The 18,665-nt window shown below is 33.7% G+C and overlaps 1 protein-coding gene and 1 long non-coding RNA gene across 2 annotated transcripts; one reads left to right on the plus strand and one right to left on the minus strand.

Annotated features, from left to right (window-relative positions):
* Positions 1-49: 49 nt before the first annotated feature.
* LOC105129153 (myosin-2-like) lies at positions 50-13,505 on the minus strand. Its single transcript, XM_011031100.1, has 25 exons — positions 13,007-13,505; positions 11,680-12,157; positions 10,964-11,065; positions 10,721-10,864; positions 10,468-10,618; positions 10,343-10,370; positions 9,944-10,112; positions 9,782-9,845; positions 9,644-9,657; positions 9,470-9,554; positions 8,318-8,421; positions 8,073-8,211; positions 7,407-7,525; positions 7,140-7,292; positions 6,967-7,056; positions 6,232-6,309; positions 5,947-6,105; positions 4,805-4,972; positions 4,315-4,520; positions 4,093-4,228; positions 2,921-3,050; positions 2,485-2,607; positions 2,290-2,405; positions 1,732-1,944; positions 50-936 (listed from the first exon to the last, which is right to left on the minus strand). Exons 2-25 carry the CDS (start codon positions 12,121-12,123, stop codon positions 472-474), a joined length of 3,600 nt encoding a protein of 1,199 aa, XP_011029402.1. The 5' UTR covers positions 12,124-12,157; positions 13,007-13,505; the 3' UTR covers positions 50-471.
* On the plus strand, positions 3,057-4,188 carry LOC105129152 (uncharacterized). Its single transcript, XR_843011.1, has 2 exons — positions 3,057-4,019; positions 4,055-4,188. It is a non-coding gene; the product is annotated as an uncharacterized LOC105129152 (long non-coding RNA).
* Positions 13,506-18,665: the final 5,160 nt, after the last annotated feature.

An 18,665-nucleotide genomic window follows, 5' to 3' on the forward strand; every position in this document is an offset into this window, starting at 1 on the left:
ACCAAACATGAACTTTGAATTTGTAAGAACAAAACAACGACAGCAAGTAGAACAGGACTATGATGATGCTTCCAAGGGGGAAAAAAATTACTTTCATTCCATATTTCACACTTGGTACTACCCAGTTCGTCCTTGCATCTATCATAATAAGATATACAACTAACCTAAACTAAAAAAATAAGAAACTGGGGCTGGAACAAACCCAGCTAGCTATTCACATGACCATCAATCCTTCCACCAAGCAACAAAAATTGGTAGACATACAATTTCCCCCACTACACTATCCTCACGAAATATGAACACCAATTGCTGTTTCCATAGCTAGAATTAAAGCAACACATCCAGAATTGAAAACGAAGCAGCTTCTTGGAAGCACTGTTTGCTCTTGAATTGCTGCTTCTCTTTCAACTTTCTCCATGCCCCCCCAAATATGATCGCGTTATAAACTGGATCATTTTGATACTCTTGTGCCTATCTCCTCCACCATTTTCGACGATTTCTATCAACTTCTCCATGCCCAAGTTTGTGAAGCCTTACCTTCGTCTCCCTTAATCTAACCTTATAGTCTTTCTTCCATGTTTCAAACCTTAGTTTCAATCTTCGAAGCTCTTCATCCGGATTCATGTTGGAAGCTGATTGCCCAGCCCTTGCCTCAACTAATGCTTTGACATTGTCGTCAAAATTTTGTTTCTGCTGCTCAAATTCCCTTGTAAGATTGCTGACTGCATGCAGAGGACCATTATTCTCTCTCACTGCTCTTAAATCAGGGAAGGTATTCGCAAATATGCTGGGAGTGTTCCCACCAGGAGTTCGAGATTCCGTAGAAACATAATCTTCAGAATCATAATAGTGAGGTGATGTAGAAGAATCCAGTTTTCCAGGTTGGCCTGCAGTGTTGTCAGCTGCAAGACTCTTTCTGGCTGCAGCAAGACTCGTCTGCAACAGATTCACAGAATATCTCGTCAGGTAATGACTAATGAGGTCCTTGCAGGTCTCACCCTTTAATGGGTGCCTGCCAGTCATGTGTGTTTTTGTGTACACATATTAATAAGAGATCAGCATTTTTACTTCTACATATTGCATTTGAAGCTTTTGACAGCAGCAACCATAAGAAATTGCTTCTCGCATACCAAAAAAATAAAATTTCTTAACTCTTGGCTTTGAGATGGATCACAGTGGGGAGGATCAGTAACATGGTAGAAGAAAGGCTTTGATCTCTTTTGAAGACATGGACCTGAGCCAGAGCCCAATCACCAACAAATTTCAGCACTTCAGCCATCAGAAGATATTTATTGAAGTAGCCTTCTCAACTTCTCTTGGTTTGCAATGAGAAGTTATTCAATCAACATTTCAAAATTGAAGACACAGCTCACTTCAAGAACGTGATCATACAGTTTACATTTCCTCAACCTTTCATGGTTCTATAGTGGGACTAAACCAGCTAAAGCTAATCATCATTGGCAGTCCCTTGCTTATTTAGCAGATCATCATGGATAGCCAACATGCCTAACATGGACAAGGACATGTTCAAACCAGTTTTGATTGACAATCTAGCACTGCCTAGTCTACATATCTAGTGAAATACAACGACAGTTCAATATAGAAGCCATAACTTATAATTAATTTCTCCACAGTTCTTGAACTGTTTTTTAAGCTCCCGTAATACATACCGCAATAAAGCATATGATTCATGCACTTAGTTATGTGTATACTATTAACAAGCAAACTCACTTGCAATGATGCCATTTGCACTTGCCACATCTCTTCCATTGCTTTCATCTTTGCCTCATAATCCAACCATCTTTTCTCATTCTGTTGCAATTGATCTTTCAGTGCAGCATTTTCCTCCTCCTTTTGTGCAACTGTTACTTCTGCTTTAACAACCCTTTTTTGGAGGTCAGCTAAAATTGAAGCCTGAATGTCAACCTGCTCTTGTGGTATGACCTGGACAAACAGCTGAAATCAGCTTCTTAACACTTTAGAGATGCTTGATATGCATAGAAAAAAACAGAGGAAAAAAAGGCCCTTCTAAATGCCACACATGTAAACAGAGCATACATGAAATCTCATCATAACAGGAATAGAAAAACATAATTTCACCAATGTTATACCCAAATGAGCCAGCCATCCATACCAAGCACTTAAAACTGCACGTGTGTACACAAAAAACCAAATGTATGACTTCTGTATGTTATATTTGGGAAAGCTAGTGACCACCAAAACATTTCAACAGGTGGGGAAAATGAAGAATAAATCAAGTTGAAACGTAAGAATTACACCAATGTGTACCTTCACTTCTGAAATCTTCTTGCCCGGTTTTCTTTTGGAATTTGAGTTCTCATGAGTTAACTGCTTCATTTTATGCATACTGTTGAGCTGCTTTCGAGCCAACCACCCACGGATTACTGCAGAAACAAATGGTTAGAATATTACATCTACTAGGGAAAAAAGTGAAAATTGGTCAATAAACAACAGAACATTTACCAGATTGTAAATATAAAGCTGCCAGTAGCTGATCATCAACTTCATCAACTGCTAGAGGAGCATTAACTGTGCGCCTCTTTATCATGTGATTGTATTTCCTTCTCATGTTTTCACCACGGATGACTGCATTTCAATAGTAATCTGAATCAAAAGCAAAGCAGAAAATACTGACCTAATCATTAATAGGTCCCTCAGCATCCATCCCAAAGGAACAGACTATGCTGAGAGTGGCCAAAACAACTGATTTTGTTGTCATATAGCAAAAACACATGTGATCACCAAGGACAAAACACTCCAAAAAACAGAGAAATCAATTTGTATTAGTATGGTGCAAAGCAAAAGCTGTCCAGAAAATTAGAGAATAACAAGACTACAGAGCAAATAATAAAAATCCCAGATGAGACACTGAAAACAACTAGAAGGAAATGTGCATTACATGATTGTAACATCACCACTCCTTGTTTGAGTTCACGGAAATGTTGACGGGCCTGGCCAGCACGGAAATACTTTTGAACCTCAACAATACCTTGCAGAAATTGTTTTCTCTGCTCTTCCAATCTCCCAATCTGTGAGTCAACAATATGATATGCCAGGGAACCAATCAAACATGAAAATCTTGCTACAAGCAAAAACAATTACATTCAAATCAATTCCTAGAAGTAGCATCAAACTAATTTGTTCAGGTTCCTGGATAAAACACCTCTTCACCAGGCATTAGATTCATCAGTCATGTTATGTGTGACTTCAGCAATGTTTTAGTCTTAATTGGTAACAGTGTTACTATTGTACACAGGAGGTAACAGTACACAAAAAAGTTCCATGCAAGAGCAGAGATGAGCGCCACAAACCCTACTTGTCCAGCCACTTGCAATTTTTTTATGTCATTTTTTTCCCTTTTCTGATAAAAATTCTAATCTCGTCACTGGAATACATATAATCAATCAGTAATTAAAGAAACAACCAACCAAGGCCAGAAGCACAAGAAGTCTTTGCAGAAATCAAAGCTAACCAGTACAATGACAGCATCCATATATAGCATAATATATTGCACCAGGCACAAAGCAAGCAAGCAAAATTGAGGTTTGTTCCCTCTGGGAACCTCATCAAAAGTAGCTCAAGCTTGGATCTGAGAGCTTGAGAAATCAATATTATAAAAGTAGCTAAAGCTTGGGATCTGTTGAAGAGAAGAGCTTGACAAGCTCTGAACAGATTTTAGGCTCCTCATCAAATGCATAAATAACACTGGAAAGAGCCATGCACTCAGAACTTTTTCTTGGTCATTGCACACCACTATTTGTATAAAACACTCAAAAAATTTTTTTTTCATATTTTATATATAAAACACTTTCTGTTAAAAACTTTTTTCCTAGACTGAGCCGTTACTATTTAATATCAACACAATCCATTGATTAAATACAACTCTCGAGATTTTGCAAAATGCACCCCTAATGCCTGTGCTAAAAGAATAAATTGCAACTTCTGGACATTTAAACAAAGCACACAAAATCCATAAACAACATATTCAAGGAAATAACATATAACATAACATTAAGAAATTTGAGGAAATAACAAAACATTAACAACAGTGAAAATAACTCCAGCACATACCTGGCCCATTCGAAGGTACACTTTGGTGTAACCAACTTCATACATTTCAGGGAAGAAATTAAATTTTTTGAGAATAGCAACTGACATGCTTAGTGGGTCCCAAGATACATTTGTCTCCTTAAGCAGGAAACCATACCTAGATTACATATGGGGTTATGATAGGAAATATAAACTTTAAAAGAGAAGTTATTGGAGAACTGAGAAATTTGTGTCTTATTGTACCTTCCTGCAAATTCTTGATGTGTCATTCGAGTAGGATATCCATATCTAGAAATCCTCACAACTTCCAAAACACCACAACATCGTAGTTGCTGGGAGACAAGATCATCTTCATACTGGCCTGGAAACTGCTTAGCATTTGGTTTTATGCAGCGAATGAAGTGAGGTGTTGTTTTCTCCAACTGATGCATTAGTTTGAAGAGTTGACTCTACAGGAAGGAAATACCACTCAAGATTTTGCAAAGTACAAATTATTGCAAGAATACAGATAAAAAAAATATGGTCAATGCCATTGCCAATTTTTCCCAAGCAAAGGATACAGTTTTTAATTTTCAGTGATCAATTCAAGAGCAGCACCAAAAGCCAACCAGTACAGTGTCAAAATACCAGAAGATTTTTGTCCTCTACATACTTCCAAAACAAAGAAGAATCTCCATATTCATCAAGAGTCGCATGGTATTGTTGTTATGCAGAACAATAGAACCTCATCTACCTTGAATTTGGTAACAACACTTTGCATCGAGGATTCCAATCCACCAGATTGACAGGATAGACCAGCTGATTTTGGTAATTGGCAACCACTTGATGATAGCAGATGGATGAAATCAGAGTGCATTGGATCTCGGTTCTTTTCCAGAAAGCCATTTGTATCATATACAACCTGATCAAATTCCAAATATTAGTGAATTATTTAAATATTATCAACTTAAATGTTCAGAACCCTGCATGAATCAAGTAGCCCAGACAAGGAATAAAATTTTCAACAGATCAGAGTCAAATGTAATTTTAGCTAACAACCGGAGACATTACTCAAACAAAAGAGAGAAAGATCTTCTAAATATAGTACAAAGTACCCTCTATAAAAATAAATATCTTACAGCAATTTTAATTAGAGAAATTACCTATCTTGGTGCTGAGATGCAAGTAAACAAACATTAAAATTTTGGATATAGAACAAATGAGTTCCGCCATCAAATTTTGCTTTTTAAGTTTTTAGCATCCATTCTACCACAAATAAAATGATGATATAAAAGCTCAACAGTGTTTCATCATTGTAGCTTTATTCTCCAAGCAGATCCAAATTTGCAAAACTTGGTTGAACATGATTTTATATGCTTCAATATACTTGTTTCTGATTATCTAATCGACTACTTAATCAAAAGAAATTCCTGGAAGAAAGAACTATAACCAAGAGGATATACAGCACATGTTGCATTTTCAGTTGTCCCACATCATATAGAACTTCATTTTATTTCCAATTTTTTTTTCCAGAATTGTTGATATTTAAATTTAAAACATGAATCATAAATGAGTAAATGGTGAAAAGGTGGATATAAAGAAATATTTGCACAATCAAGAACAATTCAAGGATTGAAAAGTTTCAATTATATTAGATGTGTATTTACTGACCTCCTTTTTGCAACTTCAATTAACTTTTTCTGTAGTCAATTCTTGTTATTGTTGTCACCGTGTATGATTTTTCACAAGTAAATTATGAATTGTTATGCATGTATTAATTTCAACTCTAGTACTAAGAACAAGCAAAAACCCTCATAGAATTACAGTTGCCAATCTGACTTGAAAATTTCAACAGTGCAAAAAATCATAACTTCTCAAAAGTAAAATATAACTCACCTCTCCAGCATAATGATGAACACCAAAAGCCCTCCCTCTTTCACCTTTAAAGCAAGGATTATCATTGCAGTATTGCTTAAGCTTATTGGCAAAGGTCAAATCAGTGGCATTAGGGATATTTGATTCCTCATCCAATAAAGATAGCAACCCTAAAGGTTTCTGAAACAACCAAAATAATTGAAGAGTGACCACTTTAAGTTTAAGGCAAACATTCTGGTTTCATATACCAAGGAGAATTCTATAGGTGCACATGAAGGACATAGAAACAAGCAGCAGTTGAAATACCTTCTCAAAGAGATTCAAGCACTCTTGGTTATCTTCAAAATCAACTTTAGTCCAATCAATCCCATCCTCTTCATACTCCTTCAATTAATGAACAAAATGTCAATGAGACTTTTTAAAACAAACAAATTTGAATAAACATTTCAAGAATTCTTAACCTGGGAAGCAAAAGACAAAAAATACAGCCAAAATGTCCATGAGACTTTATATCAGAGGAACAAAAGAAAAATGCATGTTTCAAAAATGGGGGAATGGCTTGCGATAATTAGTTGGTGTGATAAAAGCATCAGTGACCTGAAATGTAAATCTTTCCATAGTTTCTAAATACGCAAGATTTTTAATATGCAACTTACAAGTTAGCACAGAAATTTAACTACATACTTGTATGCTTCAACAAAGGAGTTCCAATATTCTGCATAGAAGTCATATTTGTTTCATGCCTATAGCCATGCAGTATACGTGGCAGAAAGAGAAAGGCCCACAATTTTGGTGGCATATACTCCTTAATTTGCTTTTAAAACTCTCTCTTACAAAAATGTGTCCAGACAGCAAAGCATAATCATTTCATTTTCATTGATTAGAGATTATACGAAAATATCCTGACTCTGAAAAAACGAAGAGAATAAGTTCATTTATGAAACAATAGCATATTCATAGCATTTTGCACCATCATGGAGGCCACTTCCATTATAACCAGCACACCCTAAAGTTGAATTTGCTTTGATATGAGATGCTTACTTCCTGCTCAAGTTTAAATAGATGCCGGTTGAAATGTTGTTGCAGCCTCTCATTTGCATAATTTATGCAGAATTGCTCAAAGCTATTATTCTGAAAATGTAAAGAGGTTATCACGAGGGTCACGAGTTTACAGCACTAAAAGATCATCAAACAGATAGGTACAATCTATATACCTTAAATGACTCAAAACCATAGACATCAAGGATACTTATGGATCTCCCAGTACTCAGCTCACCCTCTTCAACTGACTTGTTTATTTGTACCACAAGCCAGTCAAACAACCTGGCATAGATAAACTTTGCCAATGCATCTCTTTTACCAATAGCCTGTGAAGAAGATGATACAGAGCCTTTTAAATCAATGTGTATCGTCCGGTAAATATACAGCAATGATGGCGTAATGCAGGGTAACTTTATTTTCAAATCAAGAACTAAACACACCTTTTGCATTGTCAATTTTTTAGCAATAAAATCCTTTCCAGCTTGGATTTTATGGGTTGATAGAGCTACCACCAGGTCCTGGGCACTGCAATTTATTAGCTTGGAAGCATTTTCTACAGCTGCCAAAAGGAAAAGAAAAGGAATCAGTTTATTTCAGAAAAGGCACAATGATATAAAAGTGATATCACGTCATGAATGTAATGCAGTGCACATGCTTGAAGATCAATTTTTAATCACAATGAGCTGTTCCACTCATTCATCTGAATTCTCATATCAGCACACATACAAGCACCATTCCATATGTTGTTGATCATGCAAATACTATTTCAGCATGATAGCTCTTAAGATGCAATTGCACATATGATTATGGTCATCCAAAGTACCATTGGAAATCCAGGACCAGATTTATTACTCCATCCCTTTCCATGAAAATATTCTTCATGTAAGTGGTAGGTGGACACAAACTCTTAAAATAATAACAGATTCAACTAGTCTTATGAGGAGAGTCATACTTATCCCTTTTTTATGATGAATCAAGACGTGCTAATTGAGTAAAAAAAATCCCACTTCCATTAATGGTGAAATGAAAAAAATTAAGGTGTTGTCTGCTATTGGCAAGTACTGAGAGCTGGCAATTCATTTTACTCAAAATGATATCAATCTTACCTTCATTAGCGAGAACCTCCACATGATTTCCATTGTCAACTACTTGAAACGATATGTTCCCAAGCCATAATACTGCAGCAAGCATTGCAAATGCCTGCTCTTGATCATCTTTGCAAATATGAACTATGTCCATGGCATCCTAGGGAGATGAGAAAAAAGAATGATGGATGCTTGTGACCATAATACAAATGAAGTGACAGCAGACTTCAAAAACAGCAACAGAAACACATAATTATTTGAATTACCACAAGCTTATGAAACTCCATGCCATCATCAACACCATCAAGTACCAAGCACTCACTCTGGTTAAGATACTTGTACTCGCTAGCCATTCTAAGGTTCAGTCTATCTGCAGAGAAAACAAGAAATGCTCCGCCATATGAATCAATTGCAGGCTAGAGCATAGAAGTAGAGAACACATGGAATAGATTTATCTTTTTAAGAAAGGTAGCTGTCAAAAAACTATCAGCCATTGAGTGACATGAGAATTTGTGACTGACAGCAACAAAAAAGCCTTAACCCCAAAATAGTCGAGGCTATTATTTATGATTGACCATTAATAAATTTCAGTGTGTTTTATGTCCTTACAATTATTTTTCACCAACAAAAGTCTCATATAAAGATGGTTCAAACAATTGGAAGATCTAGCAGGAAAATGTGATCATTTGACAGAAAATGAGGAACTGTTTCCAATTTATGAAAAAATGCAAATGCATTGTATTCTGAAAAAGACATCATCATAAGTAAAAACATTAATCAAGCAGGAATATTACATAAAAGAAAAAAAAACAAAGATATGCATAATCTGAATGCACAACATGGATTTATAGGCTTCAACCACCAAGTCAGAGGTAATAACAATCTAAGAGGGGGGAAGTACAGTAATACAGAGTCCCAAAAACCCTGCACAGCAAAGTGAAAGAGGAGATATTTTTTGGATGTATAACGGGTCCATGAAAATAAAAACTAGAGCAGAGAGACTGTTGTCTAAATGAAAAACAAAGCAAAATTGAATATGAAGAACACTAGGAAACATCTTTACAAATGTTACAAGATCCTCCTTCTTCTCTTCTTCTTCTTCTTTTTTGTTGGGAAGAGAGGGTGGATTGCAATTTTCTTACTCAAAAAAAAAAAAGAACCATGTTTGAACAAGTACTGCTACTATCTTTATTCCCCACAAGAATTTTTCAGGAAAAAAACAAGGCTTTGATGTTTCCACACAGGTCCTTCACTTCCTACTAATTTAGACTATGAAGACATGGTTATAGACACATGAGAAAATAGTAGCCCGAGTAGCATTATGTCAATACTACTTGTTTAGAACTTTATGTTCTGTAAAAGAATGAAAAATGTATGCATTCCACCCCAAACAAAGTTGCATAATGTAAAAACAGTACCTCTAAGAGTTGAAGGAGCACCAGCACAGAGTTGATAGAAGATATGGTATGATCTTTCATCATTGGCAAGCTGAACTACTCTTGACTGGTCAAAGGAAAAATTGTAATTTCAGATTTGGATGGTGTTGCTAATTGACATTCTGAAAAGCTAAGAAACTCAAAAGATCTACTTGCCTTTTCTAGTAGAACTATTCAAGATTATCATTGCCGGATAGTGTTTGAATATACATGAGTGAATCGAGTCAGTCAGCACCCAAATACAGTCAAATGGCAGGGTAATAACAACAATCTATCCTACTTAGCTATACTTACAAGTTTGGATTTTAGCACCACGAATCTTTCCTGATGTGGTAAAATGAATTTCAATCAACTTTCCCTGCACCAATTGAGAATTATCTATAAACCAAATTGCAAAAACAACAGATAAGGGAGTACCCAATTCAAGAAGAAGAAGAAAAAATGGTGAAAACTTACAAATCTGCTGGAGTTGTTATTCCTGGATGTTTTTGCATTCCCAAATGCTTGAAGTATACAACTAGTTTGAAGGATTTTATACTCCATACCGTCATTGCCACAACCAAGAGCAGCCAAGTACTGCATAGCATACTTGGCTGTCTCAGTTTTCCCAGCTCCACTTTCACCACTGCAAGATACACCCTAAAAGTGACTCTTCAGAGCAACAGGAGTGTCTCAAGTACTCAAGAAACATGAAAGGGGAAATTAAAGACCCAAAAGTTCAAGAGAACATGCCACAAGTAATTAAAAAATACACCAAGGGGAAATAGCATAGAAAAGCTCTAAAATAGACTCCATCAATGAAAGAAAAGAAAAGGTCCAAAATAGACTACATTAATGAAAGAAACGACCACGAACCTTATGATTATGGACTGGTTCTTTTCATCTGCAAAACAGAAGCCAAATGAAAGAAAAAAGGAACTCTCAGAAGCAATACTAACTTCAAAGGTAAATTGTAAAAAGGTAACAAATGATTCATCCACCTCTCATCATCTCATTATAAGCAGCATCTGCTATAGCATAAACATGAGGGCTATCCTTAGCCTTCTGCTTGTAAGAAATGAGAATTTCATTTCCATAAATCGGAATTTCTTTAAAGGGATTGACAGCAATCAAAACTGGACCTGCTTTACTCTGTGGAAGGAAACACAAGAGCCAGTCAAAGACAAGCAGAAAGGAGACATAAAATTGGTTCGCAAGGCAATAGAATGGCCATCAGAATTATATCCTACTCACATAAATCAGATCCTGAGCATATCTGTGCTTAATATTATGAAGCACAGAAGGTTCATTTAAATAACTAAGTTGTATAAGATCATCCACACCCTCAAGGATATCAGGGTTTGCAGGTAAGAGCTCTGCTGTAGACACTTTGACAACCTAACACAATGACAAACATTATTGCATGTATAATCCACCAAGGAATTAACCGGTACAAGTTTAAATAGCATCATGGATAAAAGGAGCTTATTAACTTACAGTTCCTGATAAAAGTGAAATGGTTGCTTCATCCCCGAAAGTTTCCTGTATCTTTCCTAACCTCCATTGCCCATCTGGGAGAAGACACCAAACACGGAGTCTCTGGGGGGGGTATTAAGAGTACAATAATAAGTTTTGATCCTCACAAATAACAGAAATCAACTAAAAAAGTATGATCTTCTCAAAGCAAATCGAGTTCCTTCTGGGAAAACACAGTAATTTAAAAAAAAAACTAGCAGATCTAGCCTCTCTAAACACTTTACCTAATTTAAATTACTCTAATTGTTACAATAAGAGATGTCTTCCTAGAACACTATGATACATGCTCATTCATCTTGACAACACAACAATGTTCACTTTTATCTCCTTTTGCACTATGATCCACCCACACATCATCCGATGCTTAGATTTCCAAGAAATACAACATTATAGAATAGGAAATATTCTTCTACTCGAGCCAAAGTATCCCCGGCTGCAACACATGGCCCCAATGAATCCCCCATGATAAGAAACTTTCTTTAACTCTTGACATTACTAGCTCTAACTATATAATCATAACCAAAACCTAAACCAACAAAACATGCATAACAAGAAACACAAGCATTCCCGTTCATGCAAAAACATGCCAAACTATTAATGATATTAAAAAAAAACGAGTTAATCTAGTCAAATAATAATAAAAAGAAGACAAATTAATTGATTTTTTCATCCCTTACCTTCTTGATAAAATAACCGATATTATCATCCCACTCTGGTTCTTTTCTCCTTGGTACTGAACCCGCGACAGGCCCATTCACTTTCTCATTATTCTCTTCTATGTATGGATTAGAATCCACACAATTTTGATCTTTCCTCATTTTCTTGCTTCCGAAATTCCTTGATTTGTACCCCAACTCCTTCCCCTTTCTTTTTGTATCTCCCTTCACTTTACTAACTATTGTCTCCACTTTGCTCTCCACTTGTCCATTAGAACCAACTTTAAAGTCTGTAGGCAGTGAGTGGCGAGCCGAGGGAAGCCTTGCCCTAGAAGCAGGACGTGCTGGCAAAGCGGGTGGCAGGTCCTTGGACTTCTCCAAACCCTCATCTCGTCGCCGCAGCGAGTCCAGCATCTCCTCCAGAGAACTCCTTGTCACCGCCGCGGGTGACGCTGATAACATCATTTTTATGTCCAATTTTTCTTCCAAAATACAAATCCTGAAAAATTACAAGGCAGTAACTCATAATGTGGAACTCGGTTAACAACACTTTTAAAGAAGAAACCCCATAGTATCATCTAGTTAAGATCAAAGTGGGACCTGTAGACTTAAACTGCAGTCAGGGTTTTCCCTTAACAACAAGGAATCGATGCCTACAAGGCCTAAAAGGTAAAGGAAGAAACCACTAATTAAGATTACACGAACTCTGCAGAGAAATGAAATCACGTAAATTGGGATTTTCTTTTGTGACTCAAAAACTGAACAAAAAACTAGAAAGCCCTGATTCAACAACAAACTCTATAATTTGAGACAAAAGCTAGGAGACTTGTTATTCAGTAGACAGCACTTTTAAATTAAAAAAAAAAAACAGCTTTAGATCATCAGATTAAGATCAACATGGGGTCCCCAAACTTAAATTAGACTCCCTGATTTCCCTTCTTAACAACTAATGGCCGGTGATTATGAGGTCAAAATTGCCAAAAAAAAATTAAGAAGATGCCATCTTTGCAATAAATTATTATATATACCAAAAGTTTCTAATTTGGGGTTTTGCGATTAAAACAAATATTAAAGAGAAAGACAAAAAGAAAGAAAACTCTTGTTCAATAAAGAAGTCCAAAATCCATGCCAAAAGCTCAAGATTTGTGATTTTTAAGACACCTTGACAGCATAAGAACCCTAATTTGGATCAAAACATGAAATTAAAACACAAATTTCCATAAACAATAAAGAAGACCGAACCTCGTACTCAAATTGAAACAACTTCTTGTCTCAAAAACTCAAAACTCATGTTCAAACAAGACAGCATTACAGGAAAAAAACATGTAAATTAAGCAAGTGTACTTACAATTGGTTACTAGAAACTCAAAATCTGTCTCCTGCAACGCCACCTCGTCCAATCTGACGCTAAAGACGCAGCAACAACAAAAAAAACTAATGTGGACATAAACTGAAGGCAAAAGGGCTTTACATAAGGAGAGATTAAGAGGTGGAAAAGAGAGGGGAGAACAAAACAAAGTTGGTTTTAGGAAAAAAGAGAGGAAGTTACAAGGAAGTTTAAAAAAGTAACAAAATGTGGCTAAGTTTGTTAAAAGAAAAGGAAGAGGGGAGAGAGAGAGCGAGAGAGAGAGAGAGAATCAAACCTCAGAGAAGAACAACAAAGAAAGATAAAGTGAAAGCTGTTTTCTTGTTGAAGCAAAAATAAATAGATAAATAAATAAAACCAGCAGAACTTATCAGTTGCTGCTGCTGCTGCTTCTTTTTTAAGGTTTTTTTTTTTTTTTAGTTTTTTTTGTTAGGTTGTTTGCGGTGGCATGAATTCAAATTTTGTGCACGTTAGGTGGTGAGAGTGTCTTCGTATTCGTTTCTTTGACGAAACGGTTTGTTATTTAAAAAAATATATTTAAATCTTTTTTTATATTTTTTATATCAGATTAAAAATATTTTAAAAAAACTCCTAAACAGCAGCAAATGAACCTGAAAAAGCTGAGAGTGGGAGAGAGAGGGAGATATTAATGAGGGGATGCGAGTTGGGAAAGTTTCGAGGGTCTCTTTATTGTGTTTTGGATTGGATTAGCTTTTGAATTATTTTTTATTTGTTTTAGTGGACAAAATACAGCTTTTATTTGGTTTTGAAAAAGTAAATAAATAGTAAAAGATTGAGATAATTACCGTTATGGAACTTGCTGGTGTTTGGTTGGATGACATAACCTATTACCGTATCGAACTAGCTCCACTGAGATCGTATGTTTGATGGAAGTGCATGGAATGCTATCTTTAGAACAAAAATAAAGGAACAATGAAATAATCAATCATAATTGGTAAAAAAATCAAGGTTTGAACTTGATGTTGAAATTCTCACCTTGCAGAGAACTCCAATCTTCTTTAATTAATATTAACATCTATAATCTCTCCTTTTATTCATCTCAATCAAGATGTAAAAAATAAAAACATGGTAAATTAAACCTTCATTAAATTAAATTTAAAATCTTAATGAAAAACTAAACATTATCAGTGTTTTATCATAGATTTCGTCACACTTTATTATGGACTTGCACAATAAACTATTGGTTTTGCCCTTCATAAACAAAATCAAATAACTTGGTTTGAGGGGTAATTTAATATTTTTTACTCAATACATGCATCATTGCAAGACTGAATAAGACAAATTAATATTTTAACTTTTTTATTTAAATAGTATAATAACTCAAATATCCCTTAAAGCAAATTTTAAATAACAGTTGTAGAGGAGGTGCTTTCAAATTTTTAATTTTAAAATCACAATTAAATGACTAAATTATTTTTCACATCAAAAATCCTATAACCATGGTTTTTTTTCATTTGAATTTTTTTATTTTATTATTTTCAAGTTAAGTAAGAGATCATTTTGGTCTTTTAATAAATGCAAAAAAAAAAAAGATTACTACCAAGTGAAATAAACCTTCCCTTGTTTTGATAGCGTGTTCAGACTTTTCTGAAAGCCAAACATCGCTTTCCATCATGATATTCAAAGCGATGCATTGAGGGTTTGTCGATGGATAAACATGTATTGGTGACGAATCAGAGATATTATTTTAGTGGACTTTATCATCTACTCCTGCTTTTCTCTTTGTTCTCCTTTAAAAAATACAGGAGTGTCCTTTTATTTGTTTATTATATCTAATTTTATCTTTAATTTTTTTATTGTATTCTTTTTTCTTTTTTCTTTTATCTTTTATTTTATTTCTTCATTTAAGTTTTTTGTATCAAATTTGATTTTTATTTTTTTGAGTTTTGTTTATTTCCTTTTTTATCATTTCTTATATTGAATTTTATTTTTAATTTCATCCCTTATCATTTAATTTTAATTTATTTTTATGTTAAATTTCATCCTCATTCTTCTTATTTGTATTTTTTTTCTTAATCCTTTCTTAATAGCTTTATTTTTCAATTTAATCCCTTAATATTTTGTGATCAAGAATTTTATATCGTTATTTTACTTCTATGGGGTTGATCTTAGGCTTATAACCAGGATTACAGTTTCAGTTATTAAAACAAGTTTACTTCGGTCATTTTTAGGTTCTTCTTAAAATTTGAATTTTTTAAATCTCATCTTTCAACGTTTGATTTGTTGTGAATTGATCTTCATATTTTTTTTGTTTTTATTTACGTGGGGTCATTGCAATCATATGTTCATGATCACAAGGTTAATGAGTTAACTCGAATTAACTATGATATTTTTTATGTTACTTTCCTTTGATTATTTTTTTTTAGTTTTGCCCTTTAATGTTGGGGTATATGGTAATTGAATTTCAATATTTTATTTAATTTATTTTCAACAAGGTTACCTTAATATCACAATAATAAAATTATAAATTTGAGATGCTAAATAGGATAAGCTTAGGTCTTTTTTTCACCTTTTTGTTTTTTTCTATGATAGTTTCTTTATTGCTATTGCATTTTTTATTTCAATTATTGAAATCATGCATGTTTATTAAACTAATGACTCCTACCCGCAGCACATCATGGAACACCAATCCAGTTTGTAACTCAACTAGGATTTACATTCTTATTTTCTTAAAAAAGTTTAATTCTCTCAGTAATTAATAATAAAAAAAGTAATCAAATCTAAACCTCTGTATAAAAAATAATAATTATACATTGTAACAGCTCTTAAAAATCTTGCTTCTATTTTGGCATGGTATCTCTGCCACCTTTCCTTATCCTTTGATCACAAAACTACAATTAATTAAAAATAGAAGTTAACCAAACTTTGATCACAAAACCATAATTAATTAATAATCATAAGAGAATGCTTTCTTTCATAAAATGAGCGTACGAATAAGTTCATCATATATATGACAAGGAATAATGTATCTTCCATATTCGTTCATATTTAAAGGTACATCTTACCATATCTATTTTCGAATCAAAGTTTAATAAGTGTTTATGATAGAACTCCTTAAAAACATGGATATGAATCTCCCACTCGCCATGAACCAACTCCTTCGAAGCCATTAACCCAGTGAATCTCATTTTCCATTGCCAAAAATGGCATGGCAGTGAAAAAGCTTGATAAACGAGGGCATGTTCATGTTTTCTTGCTTGTAATAATAATAATAATTGACGAGTTTTAATGGCTGTGTACAGTACAACGTGCCGGAAATGACAGGGAATGTCTTTTTGTCCTTGGAATATATTGCCATATAGTTAGAGTCCTTGGAAAATTCAAATAATTATATGATATTGCGAGTCAATGTCGCTTGGATCGTGATCTTCCATGGACAAGGGGGAAGTTTGAATCATTTGGAAATTGACAGTGCTGCCCCCTCAATTATACACTTGGCTGGCTACCTCCTGTCCAGAAAAAATATTTGTGGCTGCCAAAATATTCTCGACGGCTCTGGCAACAAGAACACGGCAAGATTGAGAGAAGGTGGTGGACGAGATGGTTACAAGCTTCAAGAACACATTGTAGAGGTCAAGGTTTGCTTGGACCTCTCGACTATTTATTTCCCTGTAAATCATAATATCTTTTCCCCATACTGTTCCACCACTATATTTAAGGTGTTTTTTAAAGGATAAAGTGACATCTTTCCTAAAGAAAAAAAAAGAGAAGGCATCTTGGCAAAGTCAATCCCACCATGGTTAATTTTCATAGTGCAACTCCACGTAGCTTTGAATCACCTTGGAAGATTCATATTTTGTTACAATTAACTACTTTATCTTGATTTTATGTGATTATAAGTTAATACTACCGCTTAAAGCTTCTTTGTATGCGTGTCTTGCTACATGTTTTTAAATATATTGATTTTTATGTGTTTTTATTTTTATCATTTTAATATATTGATATAAAAAATAAATTAAAAAATTATTTAAATATATTTTTAAATAAAAAACATTTGTATAAATTTGAATGAAAACTTACTTATAAAAATTTATTTTTTTACCTTTGAATCAATTATTTTAATGTTACTTCAATTATTATAACCAAAATGATATTTTATAATACAAATATTTTTATAAATCTTGTCAAATTAATTTAGATAATCCAAGATAGGAGAAGAGAAAAAAATAGCTATGTTTTTTAATAAAATAAATTTTTTTTTCATGTGAGTTATGTTCTTTTATATACAAGTAGAAGAAATAATTATGATTTTTAATAAATTTTTTAAATACCTGGACCATATCTATTTTTTATAAATAAATTTGATTTAATTTAATAACTAATAACTTCAAAAAATATGTGTTATTATAATACCAAACACACTCTTAGCTGAAAACTATTGACTCGTTCTAAAAAAAAATGCTAGCTTGAATATTTGAAGATAAACTTTTGGTTCAAGATCACGTAATTACTTATTAGTATTAGAGGTTCTTATCAAATTGCCCAGAAAAACAAAAGGTATATATGTACGTGTAGAGAAGACAATGATTATGTTAATCGGCTTGTAAATTAATGTTTTAACTTAGTCTTGATAATTATTATTTACGTTGTTATTTTAAGGATCTTTGTTGATTTTTCTCCCATGATATTGTGTAGACGACTTTGCTTGGTCTAAATACAAAATTTGATGTTATTACAGAGCCTTATTTATTAGTCATTGTTATAAACTCGATGTATTTTACAACTTGATTTAAAACTTGGATTATAAATTAAATGAGTTAATTTATAAATGTTATTATTTTAAGATTTTTAAAAATTCAAATAATATTATTTTACATTTTAAAAATTCAAATAAAATTTTACTTATGTTTTTACCGGTTGTAAATCAATCTAGTCAATTTCTACCAAATTCATCATGAAAACTTGACCAAATTATAATTCAAATCAACAAATCATTGATTTTACCAACCAAACCAAACTCCATTTACTATTCTACTGCAGCTTCTAAAGTGTTAAATGTGGTGGGATGACTTGGGAATTGTTTTTATGCATATAGTGATATACGTGCAGATGAATTAAAGAATCAAATACCTCAAAAAAAAATTATTTATAAATAAAATTACTCGTGGAAGTTCTAGATTAATCAGCAAGGGTAAATACGTAATTTGAACAGCCTTTTAAATTTTCTCCCAGGGGGTCCAGTTTATTATATAATCCAAAACATAACGGTAACGTGCCCCCCGCTAATCAGGTGCAGAAAGGCAACGGCCAAATTAGAAAATGTGAGGGAGAAGTCAACAGCAATTTTGAACAGGCAAAGCCTAGCCCACCTAATCCTCAGCAAGTAATACATGTTTGTTTTCCATTTAATCGCCCTGATCCTCTTTATAAAGCCGTGTAACGTTTTGTTGACCCCTTTTGATGGCGCCACGTATTTCACGGCTTTATCGCACCTTTGGACCACCATGCCCTATTGCTGGTCTTGAAAACCTGACTCGGGACTGACTTTGAAAAAAAAAAATTAAATCATTGAATTATTAAAGTGATTTGATAATTATTAGATCAACCGATTTGATTATTTTTTTATTAAAAATTATTTTTGTTTAAAGAAAATTCCTGGAGTTGTTTAGACTAAACACAA

This window comes from Populus euphratica, unplaced genomic scaffold, assembly GCF_000495115.2.
Source record: "Populus euphratica unplaced genomic scaffold, PopEup_1.0 scaffold86.1, whole genome shotgun sequence".
In the NCBI taxonomy this organism is placed as follows: domain Eukaryota; kingdom Viridiplantae; phylum Streptophyta; class Magnoliopsida; order Malpighiales; family Salicaceae; genus Populus; species Populus euphratica.